This window comes from Neophocaena asiaeorientalis, unplaced genomic scaffold, assembly GCF_003031525.2.
Source record: "Neophocaena asiaeorientalis asiaeorientalis breed wild unplaced genomic scaffold, Neophocaena_asiaeorientalis_V1.1 scaffold119, whole genome shotgun sequence".
Classification (NCBI taxonomy): domain Eukaryota; kingdom Metazoa; phylum Chordata; class Mammalia; order Artiodactyla; family Phocoenidae; genus Neophocaena; species Neophocaena asiaeorientalis.
The window spans coordinates 4165778-4179643 of record NW_020175821.1 but is presented as its reverse complement, the minus strand read 5'-3'; the positions used below and the strand labels follow the sequence as shown (position 1 = coordinate 4179643).

Here is a 13866-nt window from a genome sequence, read left to right as displayed (position 1 = left end):
TACATAAAATGTGTGTCCTCTGCCCACAGGGCGTGCTCCAGAATGTGAGATTTGTCTTTGGAACCACACCAGAAGACATCCTCAGGAACAAAGGCTGCTCCAGCTGTAAGTATCCTTCTATTTTTAGGGCATACAGGGAAACTGGGGCAATTCCACCCAAAACAAGTTGAGAAACGTATGCAATGGTGGTTGTGCAAAAATTACCCCGGGGAACATAGTTAAGAGGTATATAAAGGTGACCTCCAACAGCACACACACACATCCCGTCCTCCTGCATCCCTCACCCAAAATGAAATGTCTTTTCCGGCTAGGAACCCTGGGGACTGGCAGGTGAGATCTTCTGCTTGAAGATCCTCTATAACTTTCCCCATTGTGTTCCTCTGTTCCTTGGCAGCTACCAGCGTCCTTCTCACCCTTGACAACAATGTGGTGAACGGTTCCAGCCCTGCCATCCGCACCAACTACATTGGCCACAAGACAAAGGATCTGCAAGCCATGTGCGGCATCTCCTGTGACGAGCTATCCAACATGGTCCTGGAGCTTAGGGGCCTGCGCACCATCGTGACCACGCTGCAGGACAGCATCCGCAAAGTGGTCAGTGGCCTCCGCCCCCCCGCCCGCTAGCACAAGCCCTCGAACGTGTACCACCGACGATGCTGAGGGACCGAAAGTGAGGCTGGACGCTAATGACCTTTCTCCCCCTTTTAGACTGAAGAGAACAAAGAGCTGGTCAATGAGCTGAGGAGGCCCCCGCTCTGCTACCACAATGGAGTCCAGTACAGGAATAGCGAGGAGTGGACGGTGGACAGCTGCACCGAGTGTCGCTGCCAGGTAAGGGGCTCGAGAGACTGAAATACGAATAGATGGTGCATCTGAAGCCACAGTCTCTGGGGGAAGATCCAGATAGCCACACAGGCCCTTTTTATGTTCCATGGCCTGATAACCCAAATGGTGTCTTTTTCTTAAGATGCAGTTATGACATCTGTAAAATCTTTAAATGCCCAAGAGTTTTTCAAAGTCTTAACGATACCCCAGGCTAAGTATCTAAAAGAACATATCTACTTAAACATCTCAGTAACTTACCTGCTTTAGTTCAAGGGCTAAGTGTTGAATGTCAGGTAAGTAAAACCTAGTTGAACTTTCTTCCCCCCAACCCTAATTCGTATTCAGCTGTGACACAGAGATTCTTTTAACACAGTACTGATCGCTGTTCAAATCACTCAGCCCACCATGTGAGGACAGAACTGTCCACTTAGCTCAGATGGCACTGCCTGCAGTGTGTATGTCCTTCTGGATCCCCCCGCCCACCCTGCAACGCCAGGGGCAGGGGAGTGAAGGGGGTTTACCTGACTCATTGAGCAAAGTCGAGCTGAAATACAAATCACAGATTGCTGGATTTATTTGCAAGTCAAATTTACTCAATTCCCATTCTTGTCCAATATAATATAAAGCCAGATCTACACATGAGAAAATACGATGCTCATTGATCTTCTTTTCCCCATAAAGATATAATTTAAAACTTTTCAAGTCCTGGCTGAGTTTCATGAGTTTGATTTTTAGATGCAGAGTAATAGATCTGACCCATGACATTCAGTGGTTCCCACTGGAGAAACTCTTCACGCTGTCCTGTGCATGAGAAAGTGACTAAGTGGTAATTAAGAAAGCTCTCTCCGAGGGGTGGAGTGACAAGTAACTAGCACCAGAACTGTCTCTACAGTACTGGTGGCTGCCAACATGACAGAGGCAGATCTTCTATTAAAATCATCCCACTAGAGCATTTAACAGCCCTGACCACGTGTCAACCTGTAATGGAAATGTTTCAATATGTAAACTTCGGCTTGCAATATGCCTAGTAAACCATTTCTCCCTCACTCTTGCCCTGCAGAACTCAGTTACCATCTGCAAAAAAGTGTCCTGCCCAATCATGCCCTGCTCCAATGCCACAGTTCCTGATGGAGAATGCTGCCCGCGGTGTTGGCGTAAGTTCTTAAAAGAGAGCCAGAAGTGCCATTATGACTAAACTTGATTACCCCCCTGGATCACAGTACAGGCAATAATCTTGGTATAGCTTATTGAGAATGATTCTATGCTTTGAGGAAAGAAGAGAGGAATCGGTAGCAGTGATAGCTCTAAGTTGACTGCTTTTAGAATTTGACCTTATGGCCTAGAGTCAAGAAAAATCAGCTCACCAGAGAAACGGATGGCTTTGGTGCGAGCATTGGACTTAATTGGGCCTGAAAGTTCTACCCATTTTGTATACAGACATAAGAGACCTAAGACAAAACAGCAGTTTGAGTGTCAGGGCCATAAAAGAAATAGGGCACTGTGTTGTTTCATGGTACCCAATCCCTGGCTTTTGTTGCCAGTATGAATTAATCACTTTGCTGAGACAATATAGTAGGTACAAGTCATAAAAATGATTCATCACAACTAAGATAAATAAGATGAGAAAGTAGCACTCACCCTTCACACCCACACCTCCCACACCCACTGCACCTACACACACTGATCACAACTCAGAATAACCAGTCCCCTCCAGAGATGTTAGTGATTCCAGCACCGTCACAATCATTTGTGTATCACTTTCTGTTCAGCATTCACTCAGGTGTGGGTTAAAGGGAACAAAGCCAGCCGGGGACTGGCGGAGCTCTGAACTTGAATCAGGGATTGCTAGGAAAGCTTCCAGCTGATGGCAAGAGAAAACAAGTTCTCTGTCTCGTGTCAGATACAGCTAGACGTGACTGTAGTCATCGTGCCTGGGCAGATGATAAACAAACGCACTTTCCTCTTGTGAAAATATATGCAGAAGAGGTCCCAAATGCTAGGGTGAGAGAAGCAACATACTGACTAACCTCATGACCAAGCTGGAGCCACAGCCAACAGCGGCTCTGCTGCCTTCAACTTCATCTGCCAAACACATGGTCTCTGGCTCCCCTGAAAGGCAGAAGTGACTCCTATAAGTTGCCTAAAACTCAAGTATTTTTGGAAGCCTGGGACTGGAACTGCCTACTGAAATATCTTAAGTCAGAAAAGGGAAACTCATTTGAAATGCAGACAGGAGGAGAGAGGGAGTGATGAATAGGAACACACACTGGGAAAAGGCTCAGCTGTACCAGCCCAGGCAAAGCATGCAACCGCTACGAGGCTGTGCACAGAATGATCTGGCATAAACCCCTTGGCCACTGGCCTAACAACTACATTGCTTGTCACCCTCTAGCAAGGGAAGAAGTCCCGAGCAGAGCAGTCTAAAGAATAGCTTGGGGCTTCCCTGGTGGCGCAGTGGTTGGGAGTCCGCCTGCCGATGCAGGGGACGCGAGTTCGTGCCCCGGTCCGGGAAGATCCCACATGCCGCGGAGCGGCTGGGTCCGTGAGCCATGGCCGCTGAGCCTGCGCGTCCGGAGCCTGTGCTCCGCAACGGGAGAGGCCACAACAGTGAGAGGCCCAAACAGGGGGGGGCCCCGGTACCAAAAAAAAAAAAAAAAAAAAGAATAGCTTGTTTTAATGATTGCACACTAAATGCGCCCATGTCCTCTGCAGCCAGCGATTCTGCGGACGATGGCTGGTCCCCATGGTCTGAGTGGACCTCTTGCTCTGTAACGTGTGGCAACGGAATCCAGCAGCGTGGCCGCTCCTGCGACAGCCTCAACAACAGATGTGAGGGCTCCTCCGTGCAGACACGGACCTGCCACATTCAGGAGTGTGACAAGAGATGTAAGTATCTTGGCCACTCGGGGATGTGGAGAACTGACCTGTCCTTGTCGTCACCAACAGCAGCTCCATAACACAGAGGTTAAGAGCACAGGTTCTAGCCTCTGGACCTAATCCCAAGTCTCCCCCTTATCTATGCACCCTTGAGCACAACTTAGCCTCTCTGAGGCTCTTTCCTCATCTGCAAATCGGGGGTAAGAATAGTTCTTGATAGGGCTAGTTTGAAGATTTTGTTTAGATAATGCATTTAAAGGCACTAGCACAGAGCTTGGCTCATGGGAAGCACCGTATAACCATCTGGTTTGTCCTTTAGTTAAACAGGATGGCGGCTGGAGCCACTGGTCCCCGTGGTCGTCTTGTTCTGTAACATGTGGAGACGGTGTGATCACAAGAATCCGGCTGTGCAACTCTCCCAGCCCCCAGATGAATGGGAAGCCATGTGAGGGCGAAGCTCGGGAGACCAAAGCCTGCCAGAAAGATGCCTGCCCCAGTAAGTGCATGCATCACCCGGCAGCAGCTCTGCCCAGCTGGCTGGCTGGCATCTGCAGCTTCCAGCTCGGTGGGTCATGGACGGGGAAAGGTCCCTTCCTAGAGAAACAAATAGAAGCACAGTCCTGCACAGCGCAGCAGCTTCTTTTAATGGAAAACAGAAAGAACAATTTCAGACTCACCCTCTTCCAGAACATTCTTTCCATGTGTCAGGGTAGCATGAACTCAGGAGAGTCTCCTGTGAAGGTAAGGCGTTTGAAAATCGGCGTTAACTTTGGCCTGTGGTTCATTTTCTTACAGTCAATGGAGGCTGGGGACCCTGGTCACCATGGGACATCTGTTCCGTCACCTGTGGAGGAGGGGTGCAGAAACGTAGTCGGCTCTGCAACAACCCCACACCCCAGTTTGGAGGCAAGGACTGCGTTGGTGATGTGACAGAAAACCAGATCTGCAACAAGCAGGACTGTCCCATCGGTAAGCCATGCAGCCCAGGACAAAACCACTGAGTGCCATGGTTAGCGTTCACAGGGGTTCGGCTTTGAACGGTCCTGAGTGATTTGATTACTCTGAAATGCCAGATGGACAGCATAATCTCAACAAGCTATCAGTTGTTTAGACCCTACAATATTTTACAACCTGGTTTAAGTGTCCGGAATGGCAGTTACTGGGAAGCAGCTGAGACCCACTATTTGCCTGTCTCTCTTGTCTCAGATGGATGCCTGTCCAATCCCTGCTTTGCGGACGTCAAGTGTACCAGCTACCCTGACGGCAGCTGGAAGTGTGGTGCTTGTCCCCCGGGCTACAGCGGAAATGGCATCCAGTGCAAAGATGTTGATGAGGTGAGAAGCTGGGAGTTACCAGACCTAGGAAAGCAGCTCACCTGTCCTAGTCATTTCCTTTGGCAGTGTTCTCTAAACACAAAGCAAACTGCTGTTTCTTCCATAGTGCAAAGAAGTCCCTGATGCCTGCTTCAACCACAACGGAGAGCACAGGTGTGAGAACACAGACCCCGGCTACAACTGCCTGCCCTGCCCGCCACGCTTCACCGGCTCACAGCCCTTCGGTCGGGGCGTGGAACGTGCCACCACCAACAAACAGGTAGAGCAGAGGGGACTCGTAGACGGGAGTGAAGGAGGGGTGTCCTCGAGCGAAAGGGCCATGAAAGGGGGGAACGTCATCTTATACCCTTCACAAAAAACAGGGAAGGGGGTGAGTGGACAACCTAGCCCTTAGAAACGGGACTAGAAAATCCACTGTACCTCCAGCAAGGAAAACAGGTCCATCACATCTGACAATGCTGCTCTGGAACAAGTTGTGAGTGGATGGACTTCTAAGTGCCTAGGTGCTGAGCAATTTCAAGGAAAACACACCTAAAGCCACGTTAGCCTGTAACCTGGACATACCCAGGGGCGGATGGGGAGGACCCACACTCTTCCCATGGAGCTCTGTCTGTTCAGAGACGATGGGGATCTGGGTTCTTGGTTCTGCGGTGTCTGGGGACTCTCGAAGGCTCTGCCTTAACGTAAGGATGTTGTACCCTCAGGTGTGCAAGCCCCGCAACCCCTGCACGGACGGCACACACGACTGCAACAAGAATGCCAAGTGCAACTACCTGAGCCACTACAGTGACCCCATGTACCGCTGCGAGTGCAAGCCTGGCTACGCCGGCAACGGCATCATCTGTGGGGAGGACACAGACCTGGACGGCTGGCCCAACGAGGACCTGGTGTGCGTGGCCAATGCAACTTACCACTGCAAAAAGGTAGCCCCCCCCTTTCCTGGCCCACCTCCAGAAAGCCCTTATCAAGGGAACAGGCTGAGGGATTTTAAATGCTTAAAAGTCTGAAAATGAAACTAAAAGATTAAATCATCCAAAGGCAGAGCAGCCCTAATTCTTACTAATATTAAATCACTTGGTGCCAAGAACATGAATGGGGCAGCAGGCCCTGTGGGCAGTTGTGTTCCACAGTCTATTATGTTGTCCAAAAAAATGTTCACTTCTCTACCAAATACCAGCAGAGCATGGCTGTGTTCCCAGCGTGTACAAAGTCTAGAGCGTTTATCTCTGGTGCCTGAGCTGAGCAAAAGGCATGCAAACTGCAGCTGTAATGTGTCTTCTCTTTCCAGGATAATTGCCCCAACCTTCCCAACTCGGGGCAGGAAGACTATGACAAGGACGGAATCGGCGACGCCTGTGACGATGACGATGACAATGATAAAATTCCAGATGACAGGGTAAAAAACGTTTTCCACTCCTCTTTCAGCTTTTGTATTCAGCGACAGCCTGTAACACCTTAAGATTCAATGAAGTTACTGATCTCTAGGATCATCAGAAGTTATTTGTTGTGTTTCAGTAGTTTGAGGACATAGATGTTGCCAAGAGAATTTTTAAATGAGGGTTTTGTTTTTCATCACAACCTTCCCTTCCCCCGGTTGGAGCAAGAGGTTACAATATGTGAACAAATGACACTTCGCTCCCCAGATTGGTTTCAAATGTCTTCTCTAAGTCACATTAAGATTTTCTTTGAGCGCACTGAGAGCAGTGATGTTGAGTTTCTATTTACATCTCACTGACTCATAACCAACAGCAATTCATTTTTCATTCATTGTGTCCTGGCTTTTAACTTTTGCAGTGACCATTTTACAGAGGATTCAATCAGTATATCCACTAAATAGAAAATAATTGTTGCCTATTTTCACAGTTTTATAAATATCCTGCATGTGGTTTGAGGCGGGCTTCATGGACCGTGTTGTAAAATGCTCTGCTGCTTCTCTTTGCAGGACAACTGTCCGTTCCATTACAACCCAGCCCAGTATGACTACGACAGAGACGACGTGGGAGACCGCTGTGACAACTGCCCCTACAACCACAACCCAGACCAGGCTGACACGGACAACAATGGGGAAGGAGACGCCTGCGCAGCAGACATTGATGGGGACGGTAAGGCACTCCCTGACTCCAGCGGGCCCGAGTGTCTCTCACTTGGCTCTCAACCTTGAGCAGCCCTGGCTGTTAGCGTGCGATTTGGTTGAAACAGCTGAGGCTGGAGATTCCAGCTCTTACCTGTCCCCTGTTCTCTGCAGGTATCCTCAATGAACGGGACAACTGCCAGTATGTCTACAATGTGGACCAGAGAGACACTGACATGGATGGGGTTGGAGATCAGTGTGACAACTGCCCCCTGGAACACAATCCAGATCAGGTCGGTGGATTCCTTTCAGAATCTTTCAGTAAAGTGTTAGAATATCCCTTTCTAGGCCTCTAAAAAATAGAGGAGTTAAACAGAGTTCAAACACTCCCATTACCACGGCTCTCAGTGCTCTCATAGCCAATTGTAATATTTTCATGTGAACAGTTTGCCTGACATGAGTTCCTCGCAGAGTCTCATAGGTCTTTAGTGTGACAGTCTTGTAATGTCAGTCCTGTCTTCTACAAGAAGGTCCACGTGACTTGCTCAGCGGGATCTACCATTGTTAAGATAAATTATACAAAGCAGAAATCTGTGACTGACGACTCTACGGGAATATTAATCATATTTGAAACTAAGAGATGGAAGAAAATATCCCTAAGCACAATACACAACCATTTTCATGGCTAATGATATAATCTGGCTGCAAGAAATTCAAACTAAAAATAATTCCCCCAAACTGGAGAAATCCCTGTTTCTTTGTCATTCTTCAAGTGTTTGGCATTGCAAGCAGATAATTCTCCGTAGCACTGCCAGGGAGTGCTGCAAATAGACATCAGCCAGAACAAGTTCCTTTTCTTGTGTAATTGCTCATCATCATTTTCTAGCTGTGAAAGTTAAGGCATTGTTCTGAAAATATAGAAACCAGCTTTTAAAAAATGGGAATATTTTTAAAAGATTCAAAAAATGAGAAGTCCAGCTGAGCTCCTAATGTTTGTTCGTTTGAGCTCCTATAAAACAGAAAGCAACAGGATGAATCTCTTTGGGGCCGTAATGGGAAAGCATGAATGATCTGGCATAGCTTTCCTGATCAGATGGCATTGAGGGTCATCTATTTTGAGTTTGGATCTTACTATAAATTAAACCTCAATGCCGTTTAACCTCCCTGGATGAGTTTTTGGTTCTTCCGATAATAATAAAGTTTATAACAATTAATGAATCATGTAAAAATCTTAACGGCAAAGAGCATAAATACTGGCAAGAAACATTTCAACTTGTGTATAAATAATCCCTAAGCATCCCACATACACTGAATAATGTAAAGAAGTACTCTTGAGAAGTACAGTTTTGAAAAAATTTAGAATTCTGACTACCTGAGCCAACAGTTGACAACCATTATGGACTAGAGATATAAAACCAAATACCTAAAAAAAGGAGAAAATAATTGATCCCACCATATGGATTTCCAAGTAAGTATAAAAAGCAGTGCCATGTTGCCATGATTTAATGACCTAGAGTAGACGCTGACGTGTCAACAATTTCCTAATTGAAAACTTAAATGGAAAATAACAAATTGTACTGAAAGAATTTCAGTTATCATTAAAATATAAGCAGTTAACATGGCATTCCATCCTTGGGGATTAGATAATGCTTTCTATTTAATTTTATTTCGACAGTTTTCTATTTAAAAAACAACAACAACAAATATCCCTATTAAAACTGTCATATGAAAACAAGAGTCAGGAAGAAAAACATTTAAAATCTGTTAATATGACTAGCTTTTGGCAGTGGCATATAGACTTCAAACCTCACTGGCCGAATCCAACACTGGAGAATCTTCCATAAGTTCTCTTTAGCATCAATGATTCATACTCCAATTGACCCTCTGTTTCTGTCTCTTTCAGCTCGATTCTGACTCAGACCGCATTGGAGATACCTGTGACAACAATCAGGACATTGATGAAGACGGCCACCAGAACAACCTGGACAACTGTCCCTACGTGCCCAACGCCAACCAGGCCGACCATGACAAGGACGGCAAGGGTGATGCCTGCGACCATGACGATGACAATGACGGCATTCCTGATGACAAGGACAACTGCAGGCTCGTGCCCAATCCTGACCAGAAGGATTCTGATGGTGAGTCACTGGAGCCAATTTTAAAGAGAGTCACTGAAACCACGGCTGTCTGGATTCAGGAAATAAAAACAAAGCTGAATGCATTTAAGGATGAAGAGACCAAATGTCAGCTTTGAGAAGACAGTGAATTTCTGGCACCAGTCACGGTTATTTCAGAATTTCACTGAACTCTTGCCTTTTTGGCCTCAGGTGATGGTCGAGGTGATGCTTGCAAAGATGATTTTGACCAGGACAACGTGCCAGACATCGATGACATCTGTCCCGAAAACGTTGATATCAGTGAGACCGATTTCCGCCGATTCCAGATGATTCCTCTAGATCCCAAAGGGACGTCCCAAAATGACCCTAACTGGGTTGTACGCCATCAGGGTAAAGAACTCGTCCAGACTGTCAACTGTGATCCTGGACTTGCTGTAGGTGAGTAGTGAGTTCTTCTAACGAAAGGCCGGTGCATAGAGGGGAAAGAAGCAAATATAAAAGCTGGCAGTCGTGTGTGTCCCCATGGGTGCTAAAAAATGCCTAGGAGTGTGACAGAGAACCTCCCGAAGGCTGCAGGTTTTAACCTGGGTCTGGCCTCCTCTTCCAGGTTATGATGAGTTTAACGCTGTGGACTTCAGTGGCACCTTCTTCATCAACACCGAAAGGGACGATGACTATGCCGGATTTGTCTTTGGCTACCAGTCCAGCAGCCGCTTCTACGTTGTGATGTGGAAGCAAGTCACTCAGTCCTACTGGGACACCAACCCCACAAGGGCTCAGGGATACTCCGGCCTTTCTGTGAAGGTCGTGAACTCCACCACAGGGCCTGGCGAGCACCTGCGGAATGCCCTGTGGCACACAGGAAACACCCCCGGCCAGGTGAGAACAACACCCTGTAGAAGGGGGAGAGGTGCTAGACCAGCACAAGGGACGCTGTGCTTTGGCCAAGCCTCCCACCAGGGAATCTTAGATATCACGTTCCCCGCATCACCAACTGCAGCGTTAAGTTCTGCTTTGAAAAAACATCCGAGGGTCTGAGAGGAGAGCCCACTTCAAATCCAAAGGCAGTTTTAGCCTCTTCAAACAAACAAATAAAAATTTCTCTTCTCTCTGCTTTATATGTACATTCAAGGCTACACATCTAATGAAAAAGGCCTTCGGAAAAAAATCCTACATTGCAGCCCTCTAATTTAGGTCAACTCTGTACCTTTCAAGCACCGTTTCTCATGGAATGAAATATAAATCTCATAATGAGGCTGTTTCAACCTTTTTGTTTCCTTTTCCTCCAGGTACGCACGCTGTGGCATGACCCTCGTCACATAGGCTGGAAAGATTTCACCGCCTACAGATGGCGTCTGAGCCACAGGCCAAAGACGGGTTTCATTAGGTAAGATTGCTCTGATTAAATTTCACTTAAGTCACACTGACGGGAGAGAAGGAGAGGACCAAAAAGCAAGGGTGTCACTAACGCGACTTCCTTTTTCCTGCAGAGTGGTGATGTATGAAGGGAAGAAAATCATGGCCGACTCAGGACCCATCTATGACAAAACCTATGCTGGCGGTAGGCTAGGGTTGTTCGTCTTCTCTCAAGAAATGGTGTTCTTCTCTGACCTGAAATATGAATGCAGAGGTAGGAGCAAAATGACAGTGAATATACCAGTTGACATCCCTAGTTCAGAACAATACCAAGAATGCCAATCATGGGAGAGGCTGATTTAAAGGCTATTTTAGAGAAAGGGTTATTTATATTTTGCTGTTGAAGGCATATGATAAAAAATAAATTAGTGCCTATGAACTGCAGCTTATGAAGTGCTGAGTCCTTGTGAACCATTTTAATTTAGCAATCTCTGTCCTCTTCATAGCCAGTGCAAAGCAAACTGCAGACAAGCTCCTGTACAGTTCAGACCCCAGCAATAACACCTAAAAATTTTTAAAATTTTACATTTCCGTGTCTTGCACACCACTTAGTTTTATTCATGCCATTACGGCCCAGGTTGTCTTTCAGAACCTTTCCCTCTTGGAAAGGAAGGAAAAGGAGTATTGCCTTCATGTTGGCATGTTAAATTAATTTTCACTACTAACCTTTGCTCTTTTTTTCATTTAGTGGTTACTTAAGCTCTCACTGAGTCTAGCATTGGGTCTCCTACAAAACAGGTGCTTAATAAACGTTTACTGGGCCAAGCTTGGAGCCAACAAGATGAAGCACAGTAAAAAAAATATGGTTGCTGTTACTCAATATTTAAATTATGGTGTAATCTTTGAGTCTTAAGTTGTAAAATAAAACTCCCTAGAGTTTTAACACGGAAAGACTTAGAAAGCACAGCATAAGTTCTAGAAGGTTATGCAGTGTCAATCTCCTAGCAACCATGTTCCAACACACTAACGTGTAATTATATAAGCTGACAATCTTAAAATATGCCTTTGACATTATAAAAGTAGAGCTATGCCTAGGTTGTTAATGTATTAAGGGATATTAAGATGACAATGCCTTGATGAATTAGTTTGTTTATGTATTTATGTGTTTGTCTATTTATTTAACAGATTCTTAATCATCAAACTGTTGATGAAAAGACTGATCATAACCATTGCTGGTATTGCACCTTCTGGAACCATGGGCTTAAGAAAACCCCCAGGATCACTCCTCCCTGCCTGCCTTTGCTCTCTGCTTGCATCAGTGTGGACTCTTAGAATATGTGACTTGCCTCAAGAAAATGCAATTTTCCAAATCAGACTCAGCATTCAGCCTCTGAATGAGAAGAATCTTCCAAGGATATAAACAATGACTTTGGTTGGCTTTTGAAAAATCAAAAGCATCCACTTGCTTCGGTTGGAAGGCGCCTGTCCCACTCTGCTTTGGTCAGGGCAGAGGGCGATTGTGAGGCCAGCTCTGAGCAGTGGACTCCAAAGCGTTTTCAGGCATGTGAGAGAAGGGAGGACTCGCTAGAATTGACAAACAAAACCAGCCCTGACCTACTCCCTCTGGAATGGGGGGCGGGGCCGAAGCCCTAAGGGGAGGGCGCATACCCAAGAGACGATTGTATGAAGAAAACATGGAGGGACTGTTACATTTTCGGTACTAAATCATTTTCAGGGGAAAGACTGTTGATGGATTTCATGATGCTGACCCATGTTAGCTGATTGACCCACGTAAATAGGCACTTAAATAGAAGCAGGGAAGGAAGGAAAAGACTGGCTTGTGGACTTCCTCCCGGATTTCCACCCCTTACACATCACCTGTAGCAACCAGAACAGGGAGTCAGAACTAAGCCAGCACAAGGCAGTGCTGGCTGCCACTGCCTGGTTATATTGAAATTGTCAGTTGTAGTCCAGACGTAGCTTGTGCAGATGTAGCAGGGAAATAAGAAAACCTACCATCTCAGTGAGCACTGGGCTACCTCCCAAGGGAAAGGTAGCCGTGCTTGTATTTTTATGGTTAGAAAGGCACAAAATTATCAACTAAGACATTCCTTTTCTCTCTTTTTTCCTGAATATCATGGAGTTTTCCAATTTTCTCTTTTGGACTGTAGTTTGGTGTTTTTTTTTTTTTTTTTACAAACATTTTACAATGTAAAATATTTATTTTTTACTTATTCTGGAGGATCTGTCTGAAAGACTATTCATGGAACAGGAAGAAGCGTAAGCATATCATCTTTGCTACAAGTCTTCACGACTGTAAGATTGTAAATACAGATTATTTATTAACTCTGTTCTACCTGGGATCTAGGTTTCATACGGAAAGTGTCTGAGAGCTGGTAGTTGAGATTGATCAGCAAAACTTTCATAGGAATGGCACAAGGAAATCAGCACAGCAAGCTGCTCTTCATTTTGTGCTTAGACTGAACGATTTGGGATTCTTCTTTTTTCCTTTATTTTTTTCAAGTGGAATTATTTGGTTGTCCATTTGCAAGTGTTTTTAGTTTGCAAAGAAAGCCAGGAGGGCTTTAATACTGTTTTGCTCCATCCCTTGTGCCTATTTCCAGGGAGATGAAAAGCATCTACATTTATTATTTTTGCCTTTTTCCAAACGAAAAAAATGACAAAGGTGAAACTTGTATACAAATATTACCTCATTTGTTGTGTGACTGAGTAAAGAATTTTTGGATCAAGCAGAAAAGAGTTTAAATGTCTAACAAACTTAAAGCTACTGTAGTACCTAAAAAAAAAAAAGTCAATGTTGTACATAGTATAAAAATTCTTCACAGAAAAGTATTCCCAATAAGGAAATAGCATTGAAATGTTAAATACATTTTCTGAAAGTTGTGTTTTTCTATCATCTTGTATACCATTGCTTTATTTTTATAAATTATTTTCTCATTGCCATTGGAATAGATATCTCAGATTGTGTAGATATGCTATTTAAATAATTTATCAGGAAATACTGCCTGTAGAGTTAGTATTTCTATTTTTATAAAATGTTTGCACACTGAATTGAAGAATTGTTCGTTTTTCTTTTTGTTTTGTTGATTTGTTTTTTGCTTGTTACCCTCCTCCCTGTTTTTACTATTTGCCAATACTTTTCTAGGAATGTGCTTTTTTTGTACACATTTTTATCCATTTTACATTCTAAAGCAGTGTAAGTTGTATATTACTGTTTCTTATGTACAAGGAACAACAATAAATCATATGGAAATTTATATTTATA

At 45.0% G+C, this 13866-nt stretch overlaps 1 protein-coding gene across 1 annotated transcript in view; it reads left to right on the top strand.

Moving 5' to 3' along the window:
- The window catches only part of THBS1 (thrombospondin 1), a 16393-nt gene extending 2527 nt beyond the window's left edge, over positions 1-13866 (top strand). The window contains exons 4-22 of the mRNA XM_024732416.1: positions 30-105; positions 395-594; positions 709-831; positions 1886-1979; positions 3538-3711; positions 4022-4198; positions 4498-4671; positions 4909-5036; positions 5143-5295; positions 5741-5959; positions 6325-6432; positions 6979-7138; positions 7282-7400; positions 9011-9245; positions 9435-9662; positions 9832-10103; positions 10514-10611; positions 10715-10854; positions 11766-13866. Of these exons, the coding sequence (XP_024588184.1) occupies positions 30-105; positions 395-594; positions 709-831; positions 1886-1979; positions 3538-3711; positions 4022-4198; positions 4498-4671; positions 4909-5036; positions 5143-5295; positions 5741-5959; positions 6325-6432; positions 6979-7138; positions 7282-7400; positions 9011-9245; positions 9435-9662; positions 9832-10103; positions 10514-10611; positions 10715-10854; positions 11766-11773 (2886 nt within the window). The 3' untranslated portion in view covers positions 11774-13866. The remainder of the gene's footprint in view (positions 1-29; positions 106-394; positions 595-708; positions 832-1885; positions 1980-3537; positions 3712-4021; positions 4199-4497; positions 4672-4908; positions 5037-5142; positions 5296-5740; positions 5960-6324; positions 6433-6978; positions 7139-7281; positions 7401-9010; positions 9246-9434; positions 9663-9831; positions 10104-10513; positions 10612-10714; positions 10855-11765) is intronic.